General features: G+C 48.0%; 1 protein-coding gene and 1 long non-coding RNA gene across 4 annotated transcripts in view; both read left to right on the forward strand.

Annotated features, from left to right (window-relative positions):
- LOC126995669 (cell surface glycoprotein 1-like) overlaps nucleotides 1-27,258 on the forward strand; it is a 157,624-nt gene that overhangs the window by 34,302 nt on the left and 96,064 nt on the right. For all 3 annotated transcript variants that reach the window (XM_050855439.1, XM_050855438.1, XM_050855440.1), the window contains exon 3: nucleotides 23,469-23,584. In XM_050855439.1, coding sequence (XP_050711396.1) covers nucleotides 23,469-23,584 — 116 coding nt within the window. The remainder of the gene's footprint in view (nucleotides 1-23,468; nucleotides 23,585-27,258) is intronic.
- Nucleotides 922-21,789, forward strand: LOC126995671 (uncharacterized). The gene is made up of 2 exons (XR_007750635.1): nucleotides 922-9,891; nucleotides 21,096-21,789. It is a non-coding gene; the product is annotated as an uncharacterized LOC126995671 (long non-coding RNA).

A 27,258-nucleotide genomic window follows, 5' to 3' on the forward strand; every position in this document is an offset into this window, starting at 1 on the left:
GATGATGGTGAGTGGAGAGAGAGAGAGGAAGGGAACGGAAGAAAGAGGAAGGGGGAAGAAGAGGAAGAAGAAGAGAGGTGTAGGAAAGTGATGATGCCTTTGATGATAGGAGAGAGAGAGAGAGAGAGAGAGAGAGAGAGAGAGAGAGAGAGAGAGAGAGAGAGAGAGAGAGAGAGAGAGAGAGAGAGTTAAGAAAATGGAATGAGAAAGATGGAGGGAAAGAGAAGAGGCAGATGATGGTGATGTGGGTAAGAGGAAGGAGAATAATGATGAGGATAAAGAGGTTGTCGGTATGAGGTTGCGGAAATAATGATTAAAAATGAGGTTGTGGAGGTTGCAATGCTAGAAGGAAAAGGGACGAGAAAAGAGAGAAAGGGAGAGCGAAAGAAAAGGTTTGCCAGATGGTAGTGGAGGTAGGAAGAGTAGAAGAGGAGGAGGAGGAGGAGGCTAGTGTGTCGGGGTATGATGCTGGAGGTTGTAGGATGACTAAAGAAAGCGGCGAGGAAGGAAAAAGAAAGTCGCCCAGGTAGGAAAAAGCAGAATCGGTTTCCTGCCTCGTTTACCGGAGACGCTCGCGGGAGAGAGAGAGAGAGAGAGAGAGAGAGAGAGAGAGAGAGAGAGAGAGAGACGAGAGACGAGGGGGCTGGTGACTAGTTTTTGTAGGTAATATATAGGGAGGAAAGGTTGGAGGGAAGAGGGAGGGATATGACATTGGCTGCAGGAGTGATGAGGGAATGAAGGAGGAGGAGGAGGAGGAGGAGGAAGCGAGTAGACAGATGGGGAGGAACGGAGAAAGAGAAGATGGAGGAGGGGAAAAATGTGGAGAGTGGAGTACTAGAGGAGCTTTGTAGAGAGAGAGAGAGAGAGAGAGAGAGAGAGAGAGAGAGAGAGAGAGAGAGAGAGAGAGAGAGAGAGAGAGAGAGAGAGAGAGAGAGAAGAAAGGAGAGAAATGGAGGTAAAGGGAGAGGTGAAATGTGAGGGAGGGAGGGAAGTATGTTTAGGAGAGGAAAGTTAAAGAGAGGACAGAGGAAGGAGAAAGGAAAGGAAAGAAGGGGAGAGAAAGGGAAAGAAGGTGCGGGAGGTAAGAGTTATGCGAGGGAGGAGGAGGAAGAGGAGGAGGAGGAGGAGGAGGAGGAGGCGATGCGACCATAAGCCACCTGAGGAGAAGGGGAGGAACTTATGTAATGCCTTGAGACCTCCTCCTCCTCCTCCTCCCAATAACCCTGTGGCGTTTTGGGGTGGGGAGGAGGAGGAGGAGACGTTACGTAACAAGTTTGGTTGAAGGGGAAACTGTGGCTGAGAGAGAGAGAGAGAGAGAGAGAGAGAGAGAGAGAGAGAGAGAGAGAGAGAGAGAGAGAGAGAGAGAGAGAGATCGCGCGCAGCCTCCCAAACCAGATGAAGATTTAAGCAGCTCGCATCATTAAGAACTCCCTGAGAGACTAAAGAAGAGACGGATGGGGAGAGAAGGGGAGATAGAGGATAGAGGGGAGAGGGGAGGAAAACTACGGATGAGTGATGGTAAATGAGTTAGGGGGACTCCTTTAAGTGGATAATAGATGAGTGGATTCGTGGATTACCTGCGAGTGCCAATCAAGGTGGAGCGGAAGAGATTGATTACGAATTACCTGGATTTTTTTTATACCTGTGTCCTCGGGGATAGGGGAAGAGAGAGGGAGAGGGAAAAAAATAAGTGATTGAGGTTATAGGAGGTAAGGGAGGGAGGAAGTAACATTGGAGGCTGGAGAGAGAAAGAAGAAGGGGGGAAGAGATAAGAAGGAGTGTGAGGAGGAAGGGAAGGAAACAAAGGAGGAGATAGATTGAGGAAATAGATAGAAAAGAGGAGTGTGTAAAGAACATGGGTAGGAAGAAATAGAAGCTGATAGAGATGGAAAATGGTTGAGGGAGAGGAGGAAGAAATGGAGGAAGGAGAATAGAATGGAGGAAGAGAATTGGATGAAAGAGCTGAAGAGACAGGAAAGGAAGCGGTCTATATATAAAAGAAGCGAGGAGGGAGAAATCAATTGTCTTCGTTTCTTCAAGGTTAAAAAAATATTCGCAAGGCATCGTTGAATATCAGATTTTTTTTTCCGTTTTTCCTTTTATTTGATCTTGTTTTACTGTCGTTTTTGTCATCGTTTGGTCACGGTTTTGGTTGGTCTTTCTTTCCATGTGTTGTTTTTCTATTTAACCTTTTCGTAACTTTTTTTTCCCCACATTTTCGTAACTCTGAGGATCACCTTGTTACCTTGGTCGCTTTTTTTGTTACCACTTTTTCTCTTGTTCATTTTTTTCCGGTATGTCACTTTTTCTCCTGTTATTTTTTCTTTTCTCAACTTTCTCACCACTTCTTACACACACACACACACACACACACACACGACCTTGAGACGTGATCTGGGAGTGCAAGTGAAAAGTGAGCAGCCACATCAGCGCCACACACAGGTAAGGCGAAGGTGCACACGTGGACAGGTGTTGTGTGCGCGCGCGAAGGTGCTGCAGGAAAAGGACGTGGGGAGGGGGAGAGGGAGAAGGGAAGTGGAGGAGTGTTAAATTAAAGGAATAGTGTATGTAAGAAGGAGGGAAAGAAAAGTGAAGAGTAAGGAAGGAAGGAAAAGATTGGATTGGCCAGGAAAGTACGGAGGGAAGAGAAGAGAAGGAAGGAATTAATAGAATAAGATGGGAAAGTCTGGGAAGGCGTGGGAAAGGAAAGAAATGAAGGTACAAGAACCGAAGGAAAGGACGACCAAAAAAATAAGAAATGAAAGATGAAATACAAAGGAAACGAATGAATGAAGGAAGAAAAAGCAAGTACAGGTGTTGGCTTATATAAGAAAATCTAAACAGGTGTGCATCTCTGGAATCTCGAAAAAAAAAGAAAAAAAAAGTATATAAATAATCAGCTATAAAGTAGAACTGTTGAAGTTTTAGTGAAAGTGGAAGAACAAGTATATACCACAAGACAATCAGAAGAGTTGTGGAGAGGGAGGAAGAAATGGTGGAGGTGACTAGGTACATTTATCAGACGGGAGTGGAGGTGGTGGAGAGGTTTTAGTACATACAAGTGGAAGAAGTTGAAAAGCACATTCCACAAGACGGGGATGATGAGTACGGGAGAGGGGGAGGGAATGGAGGTAACTAAGGGGAGGAGGTGGAGTGGAAGGGAGATGTGGAATCGGAGAGGGAAAGGAGGTGGGGGAGGAGGAGGTAGAGGGGTGACGGGGTGCATATATTTCTGAGGTTGAAGGTTGCACGGGATGGGGATTGGGAAGCTGCTGGAATATTTTATCAGCGGTCAGTAGCAGGGATGGGATTGGGGAGGAAAGGAGGGATGGAGAAGTGGAGGAAAAGATCAGAAGAGAAGATGACGTACTCTCCTTTCCTCCTTTATTTCCGTCCTCTACCTTTCTTCCTCCCATTCCTTTTCAGTCCACACTTTCATCCTAGACTATCCTATCCTTCCTTCCTTCCTTTACTCTGATTTATACAAGCTGGGTTTAGTAGAGGTAGTGTTTTTTATGGTGATTGTAGTGGTTGAGAAAGTGTGGATTATGGCGGGGAACTGATGTATAGGGGGTGGAGGGTTTATGGAGGAGGTGGAGGAAAAATCTGTGTTGAGAGGAGGGATGGAGAGAGGGAGAAATGATAAGGGAAAAGGGAAGAGGAATCGTTAGAAGGAATGGAGAGGAGTGGAGTGCAACATTCTGAGCTGTGGTTTTGATGGAAGAAAGAAGAGGAGGAGGAGGAGGAGGAGCAACTAAAGTCTTGGCGGCTGTGGTGGAGGACAAGTGGAGAGGGAGAGTGCATAGAACTGGAAGTGGAGTGTTGGGGAGTGTGAGGGGGAGAGGGAGAAGACCGGTGCGGGGAGTAAAAACCAGACCACCTTGAGTCCTGCCGGCCGGTCGGGAGCATCATACCTTGCTCGGGTCCTCCTCCTCCACCTCCTCCTCCTCCTCCTCCTCCTCCTCATCCACCGGGAAAAGTTGTTCATGTTAAAATCATCCGTCTCTGTTTTGGTTTGTCTGTTTATATCGTTTTCTATCTTTGTGTTTTCTCTCTCTCTCTCTCTCTCTCTCTCTCTCTCTCTCTCTCTCTCTCTCTCGCTCGCAAAAGTTGAGTGGATGAACCGTCTCCACTGTCGCCGCCGCCGCCCTCGTCTGTGCCGCACCTTGTTTTCCGCGGGCAAGGTCACGGCAGTACCTGAGTAGGGAAGAGGAGGAGGAGGAGGACGACGATAATGGCTCTGGGGTCCTCGTATTCATTGTGCTCACACCGCCGTTAGGAGATTGAGACTCATTGGCCCTCACCTGGCATCCGGGAGGTAATAAGCGCCTCTTTTTACCTGTCTTCACCTGTTTCCGTCTCCCCTTCATACCATCTCCCCTTTCCCGTTTATCTTCGCCGTTTCCTTCTTCTTATTAATTATCTGGGAAAGGTGACATTGAAGAAGGAAAATGCGTATGTGTCGTCGGAACGGAATGCTGTTTAAGGGGAATAGTGATGAAACACATTGAGGGAGAGAACACTAGAAAAGAAACAGACAAGGGTAGGAAAGAGGAGAATGTCAGTAGATTTTAGATGTGTGAGTATTAGGAGGAGTATAAGTAAGGAGGAACTTAGGAGGTGCAATAGTGTCCTGATGGAGAAGCAACAGGAGGAGGGAAAAGGAAAGTGGAGGGGAATAGGGCGAGGCAAGAGTGTTTGGGGATGGAAGAGGAACAAGAATAGGGAAAGGGGAAGAGGGAGGTTGGGGAGTGGAGGGAACGTCAGCAGTGTTTACAGAGATGCTCGTGGTCTCTCTCTCCTGTCATGACCGGTTCGTGTGTGTGTGTGTGTGTGTGTGTGTGTGTGTGTGTGTGTGCTCAGGTGTGTTCCAGGTGGTCGCGGCAGGGCAAGCTCACCTCTCTGCACTAATTTTACTCTTAATATCCCGCGTGGTTTTATGCTCCAAAATAGAAAAAAAAGTAAAGTAATTCATTAATGATATTCAGCGTTCATTAGGCTGGTCATTTTTCCTGACATCGGCGTAATTCAAATGTTCGGGCGGCGGAGCATTAGCCTCGGCTGCAGGAGCTGGCGCACAATAGGCCATTCCCCCGGCCCGGAGATTAATACAGCTTTAAGCACTTAGCCCCAGAATTAGTTATGGCACAGGTCTATGTTCAGGAAATTAAAAGTGACCTGCTCCCCGCGCCACAGGTCACCCGCTAGGACGACCTGCTGGTGAGGGCTACGCGGCCAAACCTGTAGTAGTAGTAGTTGCCTTTGCGGGTTGTGCACTGCAGGAAACGAGTGAGGGGAGAGGGGGGGTGGAGGGCGTGTCGGGGTGGGCCAGAGGGAAGGATGACGGTACTTTTTGTTTCCTCTGCACAATGTCTCGCCTTTCTACTTCTGTCTTTCTTTCCCTATATTTCTGTCTCCCGTTTTCCGTCTGTCTTCGCCGTTTTCTTATTATTATCTTATTTCTTGCTTCTTATTGTTCTTTCCTCCTCTCTTCTATACTACAGTTCCTCTCCTTTTCGTAAATAACAACAAACAAGGCCGCCAGTGATACCAGTTTTGGGGGTAACTACTTTCCGGCATGCTGATGATGGTGGTGATGAGTGAGAATGGTGTTAGGAGGTGGGGTGAGGGTGGTATTCTCCCTGCTGGTGGTGGTGGTGGTACTGCTGCTCCCTGCTCCCCGTGACCCCGAGAAGCTGTTAAAAATGAAGGGAATAAAAAAAGAGGAGAAAAAAACTAACCAGACACGAATTCCCACTTTCATCCGTTTTATACGCCCGCCGCTGACTGGCTCGCCGGCCCGCCCCTCTCCATCCGTCTCTCTCTCTCTCTCTCCCTCTCTCTCTCTCTCTCCATTATCCTTCACTTTCCTTCCTCCCTCACACTTGCTCTGTTCACATGCTCCCTTCACTCATGTCGCTCTCCCTCCCTCCCTTTCCTCCCCTGCCCACTCTCCCCTCTTTCTGTCCTCTCCTTTCCTCTTTCTGTCTCCCTTTCACACTTTATCCTCCCCTCCTGTCTTCCCTTGTTGTCAGTTCTCTTTCCCTGTTGCAGTCACCTCTCTCCGTCTACTTATTTTCACTCCTCCCTCTTCCCTTCTCCTCTTTACTGTTGTTTATTTTCCCTGTCTTCTCTTCCTTCCTTGCACACTTTCTTGTTTTTTTTCTCCTTCCCGTCATCGTTTTCCCCTTTTCCCTCTCCCTCTCTCTTTACTCTTGTCATTTCCGCCACTTCCTGTTCCTTTATTTTTGTCTCTCCCTTTTTCCCTATATTCTGCAGTCCCTCTTTCGTAACCCATCAGCGACACCCTATACCTCTCATGTCCTGTCCCATCCTACCCTTCCCTCGCCCATTTCCTCAAGTCCACTCCCTCCCTTGACCTGCAGTACTCCCATTTCCCTCCCTTACTCCCTACCCTACTTGCATAATCCACTCCCATACCCTCCGCCATGGTTACTCCTCTGAGACTGTCCCTTCTTTTCCCCTTCAGTCCCAAACCATCCAGCCGTCCCTTCGTCCCTTTACGTATCACCTTTCTCACTCTACCCCTTTATAGAATTTGATGTCGCCCATATCTCACCCACGTCAGTCACTCCCTTCCCCTCACGTCCCGTTCCGCAGCGTCCCTTCCTTATCCCTTCTCGTTCATCATACTCCCCTTACTCTCCATCTCTCTCTCCCCCTCCCCGCCCTTGCCTCCTATTTCAGTGTGTGTGTGGAAAGGCTCAAAGGCGTTCTGCATCACGTGGACAAACAGGGGGACGAATGGTGGACGCGGACTAGAGATTCTTGGAAAAAAAAACTAAAAACTTTGAAAAAAAAATGTAATACTTTTGATTTTTTTGATTTTTTTTTTTTTTTGCGCTGTGAGGGAGGACGAGGTGATGAATGGTGTCTGGAAGCATAGAAGACACGGGCGTGGCTTGGGGAAAGGGAATAAGAGAGGAAAGGATAGGCAAGGAAGGGAGAGAGGGAAGTATAGGAAGGTAAGGGAGAGAGGGATGGATAGGTAAGGTACGGGAGAGAGGGAAGGATAGGTAAGGTACGGGAGAGAGGGAAGGATAGGTAAGGTAAGGGAGATAGAGGGAAGGAGAGGTGAAGAAGGGAGAGAGGGAAGGAGAGGTGAGGAAGGGAGGGGAGGTATGGTGACGAGGTTAAGTCAGATAATGTGTGTGTGTGTGTGTGTGTGTGTGTGTGTGTGTGTGTGTGTGTGTGTGTGTGTTTGGGGGTGATTGAGGAGAGTAAGTCATTAGGTATACAGGTAAAAGTGGATGACGTCAAGGCAAGTAACATGCTGGTCAGGTGTGTGTGTGTGTGTGTGTGTGTGTTGACAAGGGCACGTAGGCTTGTCGTGGACGGGCAGGCGGCGGGCACGAGGGTGGGTGGTTGGGGTGGGTGTGCGTGGCGACTGAGCGGCGACATCGGCGGACCGGGCGGGGGTGAGGGTGGGAGGTGTAACACTAGCTGAGGGTGTTGCGTGGGAGGCGGCCCCTGCGTCCACTCCCTCGCACGCCACATGGAGGGAAACGCTGATGGAGGAGGAGCCAATAGCAATCAGCCAGTCAGTCAGTTACCCAGCCAATCAGTCAGTTACCCATCCAGCCAATCAGTCAATCCGTCACCCAACCTGCCAGTCAGTCAGCCAATAGCGATCAGCCAGGCAGTAGCAATCGGGCAATCAGTCAGTCAGTCAGCAAGTTAGGCAGTAGCGATCAGCCATTCAGTCAGCTACTCAGGCAGTCAGGCAGCAGTTGGTGTTCTTGTTTAACATTCCGCGTGTCAGCAGGAGCTTAAACTTTGCCGCAGGAGCGAAAAAAAAAAAAAGGAAGTCCTGAAAAATGCTCAAAGTTAAACAGTAAAAGTTCCAACACACCACAAGGCTGCAGTAAAGTGATACATCGCATGACTGGAGCTGGAATTGGATAGTCTCTGCCACACACACACACACACACACACACACACCATCGCCAGATCAAAGCATGTCAGTTCCGGTTAAGATCGGATTGTTTCTATGATGCAGGACACGTGTTCTTGCGTGGTGGGTTACCTGCATGTCCTTTGTCTTGAGGGAGGCATTGAGTCGTTTGTATTCGTAGCGGAGGCCCAGTGAGGCGCGGCGAGGGGAAGTGACGACGCAAGGAGAAGGGAGGGGAGAAGAGGGGACAGGGAGGGGAGGAGGGATAACACACTAGCAAGGGGTAAATGCGTTGAAGTTTGTTACGGGTCATTGAGTTCAGTGGTGATGGTGGTTTATAGTGTAATGAGGAGCAGGTAGGCAGGCAGGTATTAAGCAGGTGAATGATTAGGTAGGTAAACTTATTATGCTGTTGTACAATCACTGTTATCCTATATTATTTTTTTTATCAAGCTGTAACGGTGATAGTATTGGGAGGGCAGGGACAGGCAGGCAGGTAATATGAGCAGGTAGGCAAGCACGTGCAATCTCATCTTGTTCATCATCTCTTAGCCGTCCCGTTGTTGTTTTTTTGCCAATGTTATAAAAGAGGTAGTATGAGGTACTTGTGACATGAGCATATGTATTATTTTTTTCATATTTCGTAGTGGAAATATGCAATTTATAAAGAAATCTTTCCCTCTAAGGTTGCGTTTGTTCTGTCAAAGGCTGTTTGTATGGCTACCTTAGTCTGCATAATGCCTGTGTGTGTGTGTGTGTGTGTGTGTGTGTGTGTTCTTGCAGTCAACTTTGTGCGCTGAATTCCATTAGGATGTCTTCTTTGCCCGGTGGGACGTGTGTTGTGTAAGTAATTAAATTCAGCTCCTCAGTTTGACCACCGTGCAAACAGGAGTGTGTGTGTGTGCGCGTGTGGCTTGCGGAGGGGATTTTCACGTGTCTGGGTAATGTAGGGAGCAGCGTCATGGGTGGGGCCCCTCTCCCCTCCCTCCCCCTCCTCTCCCGTCCCCTACCCGTCCCGCGCCGCTCCCCAGCTGGTGTCGTGAGCGGGGCTGCTGGGAAGTTGGGAACTGGCTCCCGCGTGTATGTATTCACGTCTTTCGTTTCTACTCCTTTTCCACTAACTTGACGACAGGCTTCTGTGTCTCCCTGCGTAATATACTGACGGCAACAACAACAAAACGTTGTAATGGTTATTTTAGCTTCCCATAAACAAATTTACGTTAAGAACGTTACATGTTGACCTTGAAAGTTCAAATTATAGTCACTTTTTCAAGTGGGCGAAGTTAGACTGTGTCGTTTAATTTAGAGTGCGAGCGATGAGTCAGTGCAGCCACCGGTCAGTGGAGGAAGGGTGTGGCGTGCGTCACCGCTGAACTCACCGAATGGCCGAGGCAGCGTGAGGCGTGGCGGGGAGCACTGACTCCAGGCAGGCCCTTGAGGCGCGTCACAGCCTTCTGCTGGGACGCCAGAGCGGCGCGCCTCCCTCCGCCGCAGGGCACCACATGCTACTCCCGCGCTTTTTCTCGTTTCGTCACACGGTTAACTAACCGCATCGGTGGCGGGCTAGCCATTGATTCAGAAGGTGGCCACGTGTGTGTGAGGACTATATTATCAAGGCTGCTAAATGATAGGAAATAGAGGGAAGGGTGTAGGCTGCTCGTGGCAGAGAACCTCATTGCCACCCCCACCCCCCTCCATTCCTTATCCCCAGCACACGCGGTGGAAGGATCGGGGTGGCTCTGTTTCTTCAAAAGTGAGTTGATTAGAATGTCTCAGGCGCCGTGAGGTGCCGAAGGTGTGTACGTGAGGAGACGAGAGGAAACGAAAGATAGTGGGCGTAAGTTACCAGAGCTGGGAGTGAGTGAAGGAGCGGGAGGGAGGGAGGCATTGGCGGGAACGGGGGAGCAGGAGCGCCTTTCCCAGCTTGGTTACACCCGCCGCACAGCTCTACTCATCCCAGTCTTCACCAATATCAAGTATTTATGCCGTTCCATCACCCGGCGCCTGTCAGGGGTGAAGACTACCGTGAAATTGGTCGCGATAAGAGTCACTGGCATCGTCTTCGCGGGTCACGAACCCTTTTGCTGCCAGCCTCGAGGATTCTATGGGATAGTTTTATGGCGCTTTACACTTGAAATTACTGCTTGGGTGTGGGGCGGTGGTGATAAAATGAAGGGAAGTTGGCGCGGCTGGCGAGAGCGGCACGTCGGGGCTGCTGCGGGGCGAGGCGGGCAGTTCGTCTTTGTTCCCGCAAACAGCCGCTTCCCTCCACCACCACCACTCCCGCCATTTTGCACACACGCCGATGACTTGAAGAACTGCAAACCACCTCTTATCGAAATTGCAGTGCTTCTCTGTTCACGAGTGGGCGCGGATGATCGGGTGGAGGAAGAGAGGAAGGGAGGTACGGTTGGCAGCAATGCGTGCGTGCGTGTGCGGTGGGACGGGAGGAAAGATGGGGGGGACAGGAAGTGGGAGGGTTGGTACCTCTGGATTTTCAAACCGTGGGACCAACTGCCAACTCATAGGCCATTATTCTTATTCTTTATTTTCCTCCTCTCACGGCTCTGCATCCCGTGGAGACCGTGGCCGAGCTTGTGTGCTTTGCCGAGGCAGAATGGAGGGGAAGGAGGGGCTGACGGGTGGCGACGAGAGTGGACGTAGAGGAATGATAATCTATTGGGAGCAAGTTTATATATATATTATTACATCATGGCGGTTTATCTTCTAAGTTTCCTCGAGCTCAGTCACTCCTGGCGGTGCTCTGGCGGTCGGCGCACTGAATTGTTATGTTAAAGGGTGTTGAGGGTGCCGTGAAGCCTCGATGGGGCGACTACGGCTTGTTCCTTGCCCGCGTAACAACACAATGCCGGTGGAGGGAAGGAAAATACGGTTACCTGGAGGACACGCGCCTGATGAGAACATACCGAACACCTGGCCATTTTTTTTTAACACTATTGATTTTTTTTTTTAGCGGTGTGTCTGAACTGGTGTTGATATTTTATTTGTTTGATGTTCTTGTGTAATAATTAAACTAGACGGAGCCAATTAAATTATTACACACACACACACACACACACACACACACACACACACACACACAGGTGGCTTGCCGACGGCCCGTGACAGCGAGATTGAAGGGGAGGGAGAAGAAATGGAAAGCGGGAAGGAGGAGGAGGAGGAGGGAGACGGAAAAGAATGGGAAGAGGGAGGGAGGGAGGGAGAGAGGGAAGGAGTGGAAGTGTTTTCCAGTGAGGGTCAAAGTCCTTCCCTCCACCTCCATCACAACCGCGACGTTACGAACTGAAGGGGGAGGGAGGGGGGGGGGGGCAGGAGTGACGAGGGGTTGTTGATTGATGGATGGAGAGAGGGAGGGACGGGGAGGAGGAGTTACGGATAGATGGACGGACGGTTGGATGGATGGATGGAGGGGGGAGAGATTAGACGGGTGTTGGAGGGACGGAGGAAGTGAGACAGGCAGGGAAGGAGGGAGGCGAGGAGTTATTACAGGAGGGAGGCAGAGGAGGGTTGGAGTGCGTGTATGGGGGGAGGAGGGGGGAGGGGGTTTGAGTGGCGGCTTGTCCAGGTGGTTGAATCCCTGTTGTCGTAGCACACCTGAGCGGGCTTCCCTGAGTCGCCGCGCGTCGCTAAGGAAGGGATGACGCAACGATTACACGGATAACCCAGTTCCTTCGTGTGCCTTAGCCCTGTCTTCCTCCATCCAACCTGTCAGCTTTATATCGTCGTCTACTTATTTCTGTGTTCCCTCTCTCTCTCTCTCTCTCTCTCTCTCTCTCTCTCTCTCTCTCTCTGCCATTTCTTTATTACTTAAGTCGGATCTGCGTTTTCCCTTTCGTCCTTTATATCTCGGTTTCTTCCTTCCAATTCATACGGTTTTAATTAATTAGTTTGTTTTAGTTTTTAAAGTATAGTTTATTTAATCTTTTTTTATCCGGCGCCACATGATCCTGCAGTTGCGGCGCCAAGACCAAACGCCTAAATATTTATAAACAATCAGTCCAATTCGTACATGTTGCACCTCTCCAGTCTTTTGAACTACAGCTTTCACTCGTCTCCTTGGTCTTCCCGTTTGTCTTTTTCTTCTCTAATATTACCGTTGAGTGCACTGGGCAGGGAGAGGGAGAGGGATGGAGTATCTGGAGCAGAGAGAGAGAGGGAGATAGAAGGGCAGGCAGGAGGAGGCTCGAAGCGCGTTACGTCGTGGCAGTCTTCTAAGCCTCTCGATCAGTCAGTCTTAGGCAAGAGAGGAACTGACATTAAGCGTGTTTCCGGAGGCAGTGAGCGGCTGGTGCAGTGTAACGTTCAGTGTCTCGGGGAATCGAGCTTGAGAGAGGGGAAGATTTTTTTATTTTTTTATAATTTTTGAAGCTGCTTTGAGTCGTTGGCAAGAAGAAAAAGGGATATAAAACTTCTTTCCCGAGGTTGTGAGCGGCAAATGCTTGTGTAAGGATGTATCAAGCGAGAGAGAGAGAGAGAGAGAGAGAGAGAGAGAGAGAGAGAGAGAGAGAGAGAGAGAGAGAGAGAGAGAGCAATGGCCTTACGTGTCCACCTGAGGGGACACCACAAAGCTGCGTGTTACCTGACGGAGGGCTGGCGGAGGGAAGCAGATAAGGCGGCCGGGCGAGCATGCGGTGTGTGGGTGAGGGGTTGTGGGGAGGGAGAGCGGTCTAGCACGGTACGGTACTCACTTGAATGAACTTAATTAGGCGCTTCCAGGTAAAGCTGCATTCACGAAGGCTAGGTGTGTGGAGGCGGACAGGTGTGTGGAGGAGGTGGAGGAGGATATAGCCAGAAAATTCCCTGGCACTAAATATACAAGAGAAAAAGGAGATAGTAAAAAGGCTTAAGAAAGGAGGAGGAGGAGGAGGAGGAGAAGGAGAGGAGGAGGAGGCAGTCTCATCTTGTTACTGGAACTTAAAGCGGATGAAAAGTGTAAACATACATGGACTCAGACAAGGAAGGAAGGAAGGAAGGAGTGAATGAATGAAGGAAGGAAGGAAGGAGGGAAGGAAGGAAGAGTTCCTCTCTTCCTTGTGGACAAGGAAGGAAGGAATGAATGAAGGAGGGAAGGAAGGAAGGAAGGACAAAAAGTGTGTGGGTGTTGCTTAATCTGGACTAGGCCGAACCCAAGAGGAAAAACCGTTGAGATAAATAGGCTTGTGTTGAGCTGGCTGTGTTGCGTGGGCCATGGGACGTCCGGGAGGCTACACAGAGTTTGTCAGAGGTACACAGCCGCTAACCAACCACTCGAGGGATGATGGGGGGAGGGGGGCGGAAGGGGGACGCACTCGTAATAGAAGAAAGAACGGGAGAAAGACAATGACGAAGACAGACAGACACCGAGAAAGACAAAGACAGCCAGCAGGAAGTAGGGGCGGACACGCGCGTGGAATGTCAAAGCGTTGGCGATGGAAGAGAAGACTGTCAATACGTCGCCATTTTCATATTCAAATTGAGAGTTTTTCCTTGATTTTCGTTTTGACTTTTACTTATTTATGTTTGTGTGTGTGTGTGTGGTGAATTATCTCTGTGTATGCATGGCTTGTGATTGTGTACGTTTAAAATAATGTAGTTTGTGAGTATGCATTGGTGCGCAGTATTTCCATTTTAAGTGTGGTGATATGATTCTTTTGATATATATATTTGTGCGTGTTTGTGTGTGTGACCGTGGCTTTGTGTGGTTGCATGGTCATGTGTATAAACGTAAATGAATCACGTCATTATGTATCAGTGCGGTATGCCCATTTTAAGTGTTTATATAATGTTACATCCATCTTTTTGTACGTGTTTTTTGGGTGTATGGATGATCGTTTTAATGTAACCTTGATAAATTCTGTTCATATGTTTTAATGCAGTATGTTTATTTTTAAGTGTTATATAATGTTTCAGATATCTTTTTGTGCGTATTTGTGTGATCGTGGGCTTGTGTGTGTGTGTGTGTGTGTGTGTGTGTGTGTGTGTGTGTGTGTGTGTGTGTGTGTGTGTATGGTCGTGTTGATGTACGTAATAATTTGCCATGTATCAATTCAGTATTCATTTAATGTCTAAATTTATATACTAACGCTTCAACTATCTTTATGTACGTGTGTGTGTGCGTGATCGTGAATATCCTTTCGTGTGCGTGCATGGTCGTCTTTATGTTACGTAAGTGCGTGCAGGTGTGCGTGTACGTGCTGGCAGGTACTCTTTAATTAGGCGGTTGGGTATCGTTTGTCTGTCAACCTGTACAACACCTGACCCTTCCTGCGACACCCGAGAGATTGTGTGTGTGTGTGTGTGTGTGTGTGTGTGTGTGTGTGTGTAGGGTGTGCGGTGCTTGAAAGGATGTGGGGGGGTGGGGAAGGAAGAGGGGAGATATGTACTGGAGGGGAGGGAGGAAGGGGAGAAAGGAAAAGGGCAGGGTGGAGGAAGGGGTGAGGGGGGGAGAGGGAGTAAGGGGACCGAATCGAAGTGTCACCTTGCTTACAAATCAACGTCAGGTGGAAGGAGAGAGAGAGAGAGAGAGAGAGAGAGAGAGAGAGAGAGAGAGAGAGAGAGAGATACATACATACATACATACATACATACATACATACACACACCACCACCACCACCACCATTGACCTTCTTTGCCGCAGAAATAGAAATCAAGCAGCGGCAGCAAACGCCAAAACGTGACAAGAAAGGCATTGTTACGGCCCATTGTGTGTGTGTGTGTGTGTGTGTGTGTGTGTGTGTGTGTGTGTGTGTGTGTGTTGAAGTGATGGTGATAATGATGACACTGCAAAAAAAAAAGGGAAAGAAGAAGAATGAAGATTTATTGTTTTATACTGTGTGCATGGCGGGCCGATACGTTACTGTTGGATATGGTTACTAAAGTGTTTATGTTCATGGTGCAGAAATTTTTGTCATGAAACTACCACTGAAAATACCCAAAACTCCTACGATAGCCTTTTTAAATATGTGTGCTTAGCCGACGAAAGATTAAAGAATATGACCATTACTCCGGCCGAGGGAAGGAAGACCCAGCAAGGTACGGGGAGGTCGCTGCACTCGTGGGGAGGTGTGGGTAGTGTGTTCACGGCTGGTACTGGTAATCTGAGGCATGCAGCGTGTAGGTGGAGGAAGGCGTGTGGATGATGTGGACAGGTGATGCGCGGTGTGTGTGTGTGTGTGTGTGTGTGTGTGTGTGTGTGTGTGTGTGTAAAGAGCCTCGTCCACACCAGCCCTTCACACCTGTTCTTTCCTCCCGCCACAGGTGTTCTCCCATCTGCTGCGTCTCTTAAAATTTGCCAAGATCAACATTTTTCAGTCTCGCCTCCAGCCTTAACGCTTCTTTTTCTTCGCCTTCATATTATTACCCTTTCTTGTGCCTCTCATTCATATGCTATTCTTCCTCCTCCCTTACTCCTGGTCTCTTCTCATAAATAGATCTTTTTGCCTCATCTTCACATAAAATAATAATTCCCTCATCATTTCCCTGTCTCATACTTTTTGCCTTCAGTTTTCACACATTCACTTACTTAACTTTCCAATCTTCCTCCTCCCTCACTCATGGTGCCTTCTCTTAAATACATCTTTTTGCCTCTCCTCCTCACATAAAAAAATAATTCCCTCATCATTTCCCTGTCTCATACTTTTGCCTTTAGTTTTTCACACATTCACTTACCTACCTTACCATGTCGCACTCACCCACACTTTCCTTTTTCCTTTTTTAATCATGAACCCTTCCCATAGATACTTCATGATTCACATCCTCCTCTGCTTCATCCTCCTCCTCATTCCTCCTCATTCTTCTCCAAACATTTTCATCACACCTGGCCCCCCCCCCCCCCTCCCCTTCATGTCCCCTCATCCTCCCGGCCCCTTTCCTCTCCCACCACCACCACTTTCCCGCCTCCCTTCTCCTCTTATCTGGGCTGTTCAAACGCGTCTCTTGTTTGCCAGGTTGCGCGCCAGAGAAAACGGGGCTGTAAATATTGAAGAAAACAGACTAAACTTTACACGGAGGGGGATTTGGTGGGGGGGGGGGTTGTAAAAAGTAGTCTGCGAGCTCTTGTTTAATTACTCAATCGTTTGGCGCGCGTATACATGCAGGAGGAGGAGGAGGAGGAGGAGGAGGAGAGTAGCAGCTTGATGAGTGTGTGTGTGTGTGTGTGTGTGTGTGTGTGTGTGTGTGTGTGTGTGTGTGTGTGTGTGCAGAAGGTGACGTTGACGAAGTGAATAATGAATGAATATATGAACAAGCTTGATGGTGGTGGTTGTAGTAACGAAGATACATTGAGATGGATCGGGGTGGAGTGCATAGTGGAGGTGGACTTGAGTGTGTGAATGCGTGTGTATGTGTGCGTGCGTGCGTTTATGAGTAATGAGGGAACTTTGTGAGGGCGGCGATTGTGGTGGAAAACGGGTGGATGAATGAAGGACAAATTGTGGAAGGTCGGGGAGTTATGAGAGTGTACTGCTTGCCAATGGAGGTGGGTGGGGGGGGGGGGGAGACTGATTCGTTAAAGGTGATGGAGGGAAAGCCGGGCGAGGAGGGGAGAGAGAACAGAGCAGAACAAGAGGTGAGGTGAAAGCAGTAACACCCAGGGCCAGGTCGACAGTCCAGAAGGGGAAAAAAGAATAAAAAAGAAAGAAAAAGAAGAAAGAAAAAAAGTCATTGTAAGCGCCCAAACCAAACTATATATCCTCCACAATAATCCATTTCTTCTCGGTGCCGGATACTAAAGAGGTTCTCCGTGTGGTTTGCTAAAATTTGTCGTTTGCTAAAATTTGTGGTTTGCTAAAATTCCATCCCATTTTATACCCGTCCCAAACACAATATAAGTAATTTTCGTAGTAACAGGAGCACAGAGAAACAAAGAGAAAAAGAGAGACAAAAGCAAAGAAGGAAATGAGAAGAGGAAGGGAAAAAGGACAAAAATAGAGAGAGAGAGAGAGAGAGAGAGAGAGAGAGAGAGAGAGAGAGAGAGAGAGAGAGAGAGAGAGAGAGAGAGAGAAGGGTAGGGGCAGGAAGACGTCTGGTTGGTGAGTTCATGCAAGAGTTCATGGGGGAGGAGATTGTGCAAGGGAGGGTGAGGGAGAACGAGTGAGAGGGAGAGAGGGAGTGTGGGAACGAGACGAGACTAGACGAGACGAGACCTTGAAGGCTTCCCGTGACGAGCTGCGCCTCCTGACGAAACTGTTCTCGCCGGGAAAGTTAAGGAGGGAGGGTAGAGGGAAGGGAGAAGGCTGGAGATGAAAGAGAAGGGAGGAGGAAATGGAATGGAGGGAAAGTTATGAGCGTGGGGGAAAGATGGTGATAAAGATGGAGAAGGAAAACGAGGTGGAGGAAGAGAAGGGAAAGTTGAAGGGAGAAGGGGATGAGGGGAAAAAGGGAAGGGAAGAGAAAACATATTAGTGATGGTGAGGGTTTAAGGAAAGGAGGGAAATAACAAGGCGAATGGAAGGTTAAAGAGGAAAGTGTAGAAAACAAAGTGAAGGAAAAGAAGGGAAAGTTGAAGGGAAGGAGATGAGGGTAAAAGGGGAAGGGAAGAGAAAACATATTTGTGATGGTGAGGGTTTAAGGAAAGGAGGAAAATGACAAGGCGAATGGAAAGTTAGAGAGGAAAGTGAAGAAAAATATATGGAAAGTTGAGGATGATGAGAAAAAGTAAGGATGAGGAAAACCAGGTGAAAGGAAAAGCAAGTGAAAGTGAGAAGAGGGAAAAGAAGAGAATGGAAAACAAGTGAAGAAGGGAACGAAAGAAGAAAATTCAATACTGATGATAAGGGGTTCAGAGGTTATGGTGATGGTGTTTCCTCAAAAAAAAAAAAAAAAAAAAAAAAAAAAATCAGCACCGTTAGAAAAAAAAATACTGCTTGTGGACGTAAGGTCTTTCCCAAGGTCCTCCACGTCTGATAAGTGTACGTTGGGAAAGGCCTTTGTCGTGGCTGCTGCTGCTGCTGATGATGGTAATGGAGGTGGAGATGGTGTTGCTTTCAGGAGGAGGAGGAGGAGGAGGAGCACATGAGGGGGGGGGAGTGAATATGATTTATGATTGTTCCTTATTGAGAGAGAGAGAGAGAGAGAGAGAGAGAGAGAGAGAGAGAGAGAGAGAGAGAGAGAGAGAGAGAGAGAGAGAGAGGCGCCTGAAAAGGACTGTCAAGTATGAAATTCCTCACCCTTCCGGTCCCAAGTTTCATTCCTCCTCCACTCCATTCCTTCTTCCCTCCTCCACTCCTTCCCTCCACTTCCACCCACTCTCCCTCCTCCACTCACTGCTTAACACCTTCCTGCACCATTTTTCCTTCTCCACCTCTCCCTTTAAACCTCCCTTAACTCTCCCTTCCTATCCTTTCTCCTCCTCGCAACTTTCATCCTCCTCCTAATCTCCTTCTCCTGTCCTCCTCATCATTTCTTAACACCTTCCTTTAGTACCGTTTTCCTCCTCCTCCTCCTCCTCCTCCTCTCACTTCAATCTTCCTTCTTTTAACTTTCTCTTTTCCGTTTTTATCGAGTGTTTTTCTTTCATTTTCACTTTAATTCTTTTTCGTTCCTTCCCTTTCTTTTTCTTTTTCCTTTTTTCCGTTTTTCATTTTCATCTTCCAACTTTCATCCTCCTCTTGTCTTCCTCATCTTCATTTCTTCCTCCTTTCACTTCAATCTCCCTTCAAGTCTCCTTTCCTCTCCTCTCCCCTCGCAACTTCCATCCTCCTCCTGTCTTCCTCATCTTCATTTCTTCCTCCTCCTTTCCTCTCCTTTCTGCTCGCAATTTCCATCGTCCTCCAATCTCCTCTTCCTCATCTTCCTGTCTTCGTCAATATCCTCCCGACCCTCGCCCTTCACTGCCCTGTTGGACGTAAGTAGCTTCTCCCCAACGTCCTCCCCGCCAGCTGCGTCTTGTGGCCAGCTGAGAGTGTGTGTGGGGGCGTGTGGGACCAGCTGGGGGCATGGCGGGGAGTGTTCTGGGGGGGGGGAGGATCATGAGGCTGGTTGAGTGGGTGAATGGGTGATGTCGGGTGAGGGTGTGATGGGAGTTATGGGGTATGTGTAGTGGCTGTAGATGGGTGAGGAAGAGGAGGAGGAGGAGGAGGAGGAAGTGTGTGACGATAGGAGATTGGATGAGGTTACTTACAGGGAACGTTTAGTGTGTGTGTGTGTGTGTGTGTGTGTGTGTGTGTGTGTCAGAGGTTATCGGTGTTATGACTGGAGAGGTCACGAAGGGTCATATCGAGGCAGCAGGTGGAGACGTGTTGTGAGAGGTCAGGTCTGGTCAGGTCAGGTCAGAGGTCATCCCGGAACTGGTGATGTTATGAAATGTAAGCATATGTAACACTCGACCATCCTCCGCCTCCTCCTCTTCTTTTTTTATCTTCTTTCTCTTCTTTCTCTTCTTCCTCCTCTTGCTTTTCCTATTCCTCATTCTTTTTCTCTTCTCTCTTTTCTTTCTCTTCTTCTTCCTCTTCTTGCTTTTCCTATTCCTCATTCTTTTTCTCTTCTCTCTTTTCTTTCTCTTCTTCTTCCTCTTCTTGCTTTTCCTATTCCTCATTCTTTTTCTCCTTCTTCTTCTTCTTCTTCTTCTTCTTCTTCTTTCTCTATTCTCGTTCTGATGATGCTGATTTCTGACTAAGGAAGAACAATGAAGAGTTGCTGTCTAGAGTGCTGACGAAGGGCTGACACACCTCCTGGCACCCGAGAGAGAGAGAGAGAGAGAGAGAGAGAGAGAGAGAGAGAGAGAGAGAGAGAGAGAGAGAGAGAGAGAGAGAGAGAGAGTTCCCCCCCCCCCCCACACACACACAGTTAGTCCCCACGTCGAGGCTGGAGTAATATTTGAACTCGGGAGAAGTTACGCAATTCTTTAAAGGTTTATTGCAGGCTTGTCGTCGCTTGGAGAGGAAGAGGAAGGGAGAGAGAGGAGGAGGAGGGAGGGAAGGAAAGGAGGAAGGGGGGAGGGAAGGTAAGGAGGGACAAAAAGTGCAGAAGGAAGGACCAGCGCCAGACAGCCAGGGTTTTGGGGGGGGGGGTGAAGTAGGGGCGACGGGGGGCAGGAATAGGTATAAGGGGGCTGAGTAAGGGCGGGGGTGGGGTGAGGGGAGCAAGAATGGGTGTAAGGGGGCTGAGTAAGGGCGGGGGTGGAGGGTTCCTGGACTTGGCAACAGTGTCCGTAAGCTCAAGCGGCGTGTAATGTAGCCCGCTGCTGCTGATGTTGCTGACCTCCCCGTCCTGCAGTACCGTAGACGGTGGCTCGGGGCTCGTTTGTGGAGAATCAGGAGCCGGAATAGCAGGCAGGGGGAGAGGAGGAATAGGAATAGTAGTAGTAGTAGCAGAAGCAGAGAAAGTAGTGAGGAGTAAGAGGAACATGTATAGGAGGAGAAGGAGGATAAGAAAGAGAAGCAGGATTAGGAACAGCAGTAGTGGTAGCAGAAGCAGAGGAAGCAGTGAGGAGTAAGAGGAACATGTATAGGAGGAGAAGGAGGATAAGAAAGAGAAGCAGAAGCAGAACCAAGACCAGGAGCAGGAGTAGCAGCAGGAGGAGGAGCAGGCAGCAGCGGCGAGCCAGCGAGTGTTTGCACCGTGGCAATAAACGTTATCAGTGAAACACGGCGAGGCTCTTCATGGCCTCTGCTGGTCCCTGGAGCCTCGTAACCCCCCCCCCCCCCCTCCAGTACTCCCTTCTTCCCTCCCTCCTGTAGTCCCTCCACTCCTTACCATCCCTCTTTCCTTCCCTCCCTCCCTCTTCCGTTTTCCCTCCACCCCCTACCTCCTCTCCCTTTCCCCTCCCCTCCTGCCTTGATATAACTTACCTCCTGTTCCTTGCCCCCTCCAATCACGGCGGGGGCGAGGCGGCGTCTCCTAATTTACTTGTTTTCCTTTATTTTTTTTCTGCTTTTCGTGATGTTGTCCTGTGTCCAGCCTTCGTGCATGGTGACTTTCGTTGCTTGTGTTCTCGTCGTGTCCTCGTCGTGTCCAATAGCGAGCCGCCTTCCGTAATAACCTGAGAACGAGACAATGGTGGTCGTTTGTCACGCCGTGGGGTTTGAGGGGGTTGAGTGGGTCTTTAGGGGATTGGCGACTCCCTTGTGCAGTCCCCGGCGCCGCGGTGCAGGGTGTGTTTGTTGACCTGCAAGTCTCTGCCGCCCACCGCCCTCCGCCGGCTATTTCCTGCGGTGTCTGCAAGGTTACTTTTATGTCCAGGCGCCACATACCACAACGCAACGCTCTGACTGCTGCACTGGGCCGACGAGAACGAAAATAGATAAAAGGAAATGAATAATGGACGAGAGAATGACGAAGAGAAAGTGTGACGAAGAGAAAGAATGATGTACAGTAAATTTATGGAATGGAAGTGTTTGGTCGGACGCTGCAGAGTTTCAAAGAGACCTCGGCCGTGCGAAGGTGCCTCAGCCGTGCCGTATGAAGTAGAAGTGTTTGTTTGGACGCTGCAGTGTTTCAAAGGCGCCTCGGCCGTGCAAAAGGTGCCTCAGCCGTGCCGTGGTTTTGGTGAGGCGCGTCCGTCCTGCCGCAACCCTGGAACGACCGCCACACCCCGCCGTAGGTAAGGAAGGAGGCGTTGTGTCGCTGCTGCTGCCGTTGTCCCGCCGTCACCTCGCTGCGGGGACGAGCGTCAAGGGTCACACTGAGCTGCGCTTCTTTTTATTTGTTCCTCTGCTGCCCAGGGCTCTGCTCCACACGCTGTTTTTTGTTACTTGTGTTACTTGTTGTTACTTTTTTCTCATGATACGACATGGCCATTTTTTTAGCGCTGAGTACATCAAAGGTTTTCCACTTGGAGGCCTGAATGCTTTTGTTTGTGTGGGGAGAGTTGAGTTGTTTTGCGTGGCGTGTGTGTGTGTACGTGTGTGTGTGTGTGTGTGTGTGTGTGTGTGTGTGTGTGTGTGTGTGTGTGTGTGTGTGTGTGTTTCATGCTTCTGCTTCTCATTGAGTTTGTTTTTCGTTGCGTGTTTTTATTGTGTATCTGTGTGTGTGTGTGTGTGTGTGTGTGTGTGTGTGTGTGTGTGTGTGTGTGTGTGTGTGTGTGTGTGTGTGTCCTGCTTCTGCTTCTTGTCACCGCCATATATTCAGATGTATATAGTTTACCATATATTCAGATTTATACAGTTCATTGACCACAGCTTGCAATTAGGTTCACAGACATCACTTTTAGCCGAACAAACTTGCACATAATTAAAGTTGTACTCCATAATGAGGATTCAGATGTGTAGAATATCAATAACTTGTCCAAACTTTCATTTCTCTGTATGCATATTCCCCTTAATTAGTTTGCCTCGAGAGATGTTAAATTTTCATCAGCACTTCCTCTTCAGGCTTCTCGTGTCCCTTGCATAGACGCCATCAGCAAACAGTGCCCCGCGGAATTGAGTCTGGCGTTCCTAGTGGATGATTATTTGTAGTATTTTGTCATCTTTGGGCTGCTTTTTCTATTCTTCAGACCGGCGCCATATGACCCTGCAATTCCGGCGCCAAGATATAACGCCCCAATAATCCTCATCCTATTGTTCAGTTATTCATTCAACTATTTATATATTTATGCTCACGGTATAAGGACGGCATATCTAAACAAAAGAGATTAAGCTTGTAGTGTTTGAGCTTCAGAAGACGCCTCTGTTTAGTTAAAAAATAAGAAAAGCAAAAGAAAAAAAAGAATATATTTTTTGTCAAAGGTATATTAGGAAAAACAAAAGAAAAAAAACTTAGATATTTGTGGTCTTTTAGCATTAGTTAACGCCTCTTCTTTTAGTTCTGTTTATGTCAAGGTATGAGGACACAGAGATAAGATAGCTAGAAGTGTGTAGTCTTTTAGCTTAATTAAATCCCCTTTGTACAGTTTCTTATTTATTTCACGCTATTAGAACAGAATAATGACAAAACAAAAAATGTAAACAAAAACAAAAAGCTTCGGCCGCCACCACTCACTCATCCATCCATCATCTGCTTTCTTGGCTTCATTCATTCATTTGTTTGTTTGTCTCGCTTTGAACTTGTTTTTCTTTTGTTCTGAACCGCTGAGCATTTTTATGGTTGTGACACTGTTGGTCTTTTTGATTTTTTGGCGTGTTTTTTTGGGGGGGGCTTCGGAGAGTTGTTTGTGTTTTGGCTTTGTTTTGTTTTTACTGTTGTTGCTGTTTTTGTTATTGCTGTTGTTGGGTTGCCGCTGCGTGCCGTTCTTTTGAGGGTTGTCTAATGAGAGCACATTGCACCTGTAGTGAGACCCAATTGTCGAGTCCGTTTTGGGGTTGGCTCCCGCGGGTCCTTTCCTCCCCTCTGCTCTGCCACACAGTACCGACACCTATTTCTTCCTCTCATATGTTACCTGTAGCTTACATATGAGAGGAAGCGACAGGTGTTGGGACGGTGTGGCAGAGCAGAGGGGAGGAAAGGACCCGCGGGAGCCTACGCCAGACCGGCCTCAACATATTTGGAAGACTACAGTGAGCACATATGTATACTGAGCACATCAATGTTATATGATTACCACATACTCTACATACTCCAGTTCGACTCCCCGCTTTCTCGCTTATGCTACATCTCTTTCTTTCTCCTCCGCAGGGCCTGAACGAAGCCAACAAGGAGGACGCCAAGGAAAAGGAGACGGAAACAAAGGAAGAAGAAAAGAAAGAAGAAGAAAAGAAAGAAAAGAAAGTCAAGAAGAAGAAATCATTCAGGTGAGTGACTTCGAAAAGGGAGGGGGGGGGGGGAGACAGGATGGGGGGGAAGGGGGGGGGAGGATGGCATTTTTAACAGTTCGTGGGGAGGAGGAGGAGGAGGGAGAAAGGGAGGGAGGAGGGATTTTGGAAACAGTAAGGGCGTGCGTGAAACAGGGGGAGTAGAGGGAAGGAATATGCTACTGGAGGAAGAGGTGGAGGAGGAGGAGGAGGAGGAAGAAATGATACAGTTGAGAGGTGAAGAGAAGGAAAGAGACGACATGGAAAGAGGATAAGATGATAAAGGAGGAAGAGGAAATGGTATTAGAGGAGGAGGAGGAGGAGGAGGAGGAGGAGAGCCGGCCCGCTCGTTTCAGAAGTCGGTTTAAATTGGCTGAGCTTTGTGTTAGTGATGTGGTTTGTATGCTAAGTAGGACGGTTGAATGGCGGTGGAGGATAGTGGTGATGGTGATTGTGGAGATGGTGATAGTGATGATTGTGCTGATGGTGATGTGAAAAAATGTACAGTAAAGAGACGGAACCCCTCCCCATCCCCCCCAAAAAAAAAAGCTAAATATGATCGTGAAAAACATATTAGAGGAAAGAGAGATAGGGAGAGAGGAAGGAGGAGAGGGACAGGGGGAGAAAGGAAATGTCATAAGCAAGAAAAATCACCATCCAGGAAGTGAAAAGCTAAGGAAAGTAAAGAAGTAAGAAAGTAAGGAAAGTAAGGCTTTAAGAAAATAAGACAAAAGGTACGAAAAATAAGTATCTAAGCCGGAATTCAAGCTTCTAAACAAACCGAGAGGCCGAGAACGCTAATAAAACACAGGTGAGGTTATTAGTGCGCTTGTCCTCCGCTCGGGTGGCACAAAGGAGGGGGTGCGGCGCGCGGCGGACCCTTGATATCAAAGCCTGGCGATCCGGAGAGTTTTGGGGAGAATCCGGTTGTCTTATGTTGTGTCAGAGTGGGTTTATGAGACTGATAAGGCAGTGCGTTGTGTTGATGCCGCCGCCTCCTTATTACCCTCCTCCTCCTCCTCCTCCTCTACCTTCTCCTCCTCCTCCTCCTTTCTTTATCTTCTTTTTTATTCTCCTCTATCTTCTTATCGTTATCTTCGTTTTTTCTTATGATATGCAGTCAGTTTATCATGGAATTAGTGTCATTTCTATTAATATTGCCTTTACTATTACTACTACTACTACTACTACTACTACTACTACTACTACTACTCCTACTAGCAAGACTGTGATTAATACTTCGAGGGGAAAAGAGTAAGAGAATAGTTGAGGATTAAGGAAATAGAACTGGAGGATCAAGTTAATCATCATTGTTATTATTATTATTATACGCACAAAAAAATATCCTCCTCCTCTTCCTTCCACCTCCACCTCTTCCACCTCCATTCCATCCCATCCCATCCATCTATCCATACACATTCCGCTTCCCCCCACCAATGAATTTCGCAACTTCTTCCCCTCCCCTCTCCCCCCCCCCCCTCTCCGCTAGTCTTCAAGTTACAACAATGCCACAAGAGAGCGTGCATGATTTGCCTGACGAAGTTAAACAAGAAGTGTGGTGGTGGTGGTGGTGCTGAGGGGCTCACATCATGCATTCCTTACCCTGCCTACTTTAACTAACAATCTCCGCTGTCCGTTTCTTCCTACTGTCGTCCGTCAGTCAGTCGCATCGTCAGGGCTATTTATGGATCTTTTATTTTACCGTTTCGTCATGCTAGGTCAGTCAGTCCGTCAGCCCGTCACTGTTATTTATATAGATAACGTTCCGTCGCTTCACAGTATCCGTCAGTCAGTCTCTTAGTTCGTCAGTCAATCCGTCAATGCTATCCATGTATCGTGTTACCCATTCGTCATGTTACAGTATATCAGTCAGTCAGTCAATCCGTCACTTATTTATATAGTTACCGTTGCGTCGTTTCACAGTATCCGTGTCAGTCAGTCTCTTAGTTCGTCAGTCAATCCGTCAATGCTATCCATGTATCGTGTTACCCATTCGTCATGTTACAGTATATCAGTCAGTCAGTCAATCCGTCACTTATTTATATAGTTACCGTTCCGTCGTTTCACAGTATCCGTCAGTCAGTCTCTTAGTTCGTCAGTCAATCCGTCAGTGCTATCCATGTATCGTGTTACCCATTCGTCATGTTACAGTTTATCCAGGCAGTCCATCAGTTCACTAGTCATTGCTATTCACGTACGTATTTTATTACTCTTCCCGAAATTGATCTCTCTTTCGGCCTCCTCTTTGGATTCTTTTTAGGAGCAGCGAGTAGCGGACTTTTTCTATTATTGTTTCCTTTTTTTGTGCCCTTGAGCTGTCTCCTTTGTTAAAAAAAAATACAGTCCTATTATTCACCGTTTGTTCTTCACCGTTATTAAAAGCATGTATAGAGCGTCGACTTTCTCCATACATTCACGGCACTATCGAGACCTCACGTTTGTTTGTGATTCCGACCTTTTAAATTCCTAGCGTCGAATTTTAAAACATTTCGTCGCCCAAGTTCACATAATTTGACAAGGCTTTCGTATGAGTTGCGGGCATTTCCTGGAGCAGTTTTATGACCCTGGTGGTAGTTTGACCCTTCCTCAGTAGAGTAATAGCGTAAAGAAACACTCATTAGAACCCGATGGATCACTTCTTTGACCTGTAGAAATAGTTGATGTGAAAAGCGAAAGTGTCTATACTAATTCTGAGGCTGCGTCACACTACCTTTTACTTAACCGCATCACTCACTTTTCACTGTTCCAAGTTAGTGTTCTCATTACCTTACGTCTACCTGATGCCCTTACCCCCCAAAAACTTCCCTCCCTTATTCAGTTACCCCCCCAAAACTTCCCTCCCTTTTTCAGTTACCCCCCCAAAACTTCCCTCCCTTATTCAGTTACCCCCCCAAAACTTTCCTCCCTTACTCAGTTACCCACTATCATCTCATTCATTACTGGTTCATTTTAACTATGCCTCCTCGCCTCACTGTTGCAATCTTGATGACGTAACTGTGATGATGATGATGATGATGATGATGGGAAGTAATAATAACGGATCTTACTGCGACTTTTCCCACGCATCTTCCTGGAATTACATCAGAGAGAGAGAGAGAGAGAGAGAGTTTTTATGCAATGTTTTCCGCCCTTGGTTGCGTCGTTTAAGTCGAGTGTTTCAGGGAACGGAGGAAAGGCTTCGTGATAGGTCGCGTTGAGGGGGAGTGAGGGGACGTCTTTCACCATGCTTCTCAGAGGGGGGTGAAGGGAAGGGGAAGGGAAGGGGAGGATAGGGGTAGGGGAGGCTTGGGTGGGCGTGGCACAGTGGCTCCTCTCCCTCACGGAACCCCACAACTTCCATCCGCGGCCGTGTGTGTGTGTGTGTGTGTGTGTGTGTGGTTGAAATAATGGCCATGTTGGTGTATACGCCAATCAGACAGCTAATTAGGGTCATGGTAATGGAGAAAGGAGGGAAAGAAAAAGAGGAGGAGGAGGAGGAGGAGAAAATGTCAAGAAACGGTATGTCACGTTGTAATATTACATCTTATTTTTTTATCCAGTCAAATCTTCATGTTTATATTTATTGACTGTGTAATATAATCGTTCTTGAGTGTTCAAATTTATGACATTAGTTTTAAGCAACATCGACTTTTATGGGTTTGATTATTTACTCGTCTTTATTTACTGCATGTGGT

Source organism: Eriocheir sinensis, chromosome 8 (genome assembly GCF_024679095.1).
Source record: "Eriocheir sinensis breed Jianghai 21 chromosome 8, ASM2467909v1, whole genome shotgun sequence".
NCBI lineage: Eukaryota > Metazoa > Arthropoda > Malacostraca > Decapoda > Varunidae > Eriocheir > Eriocheir sinensis.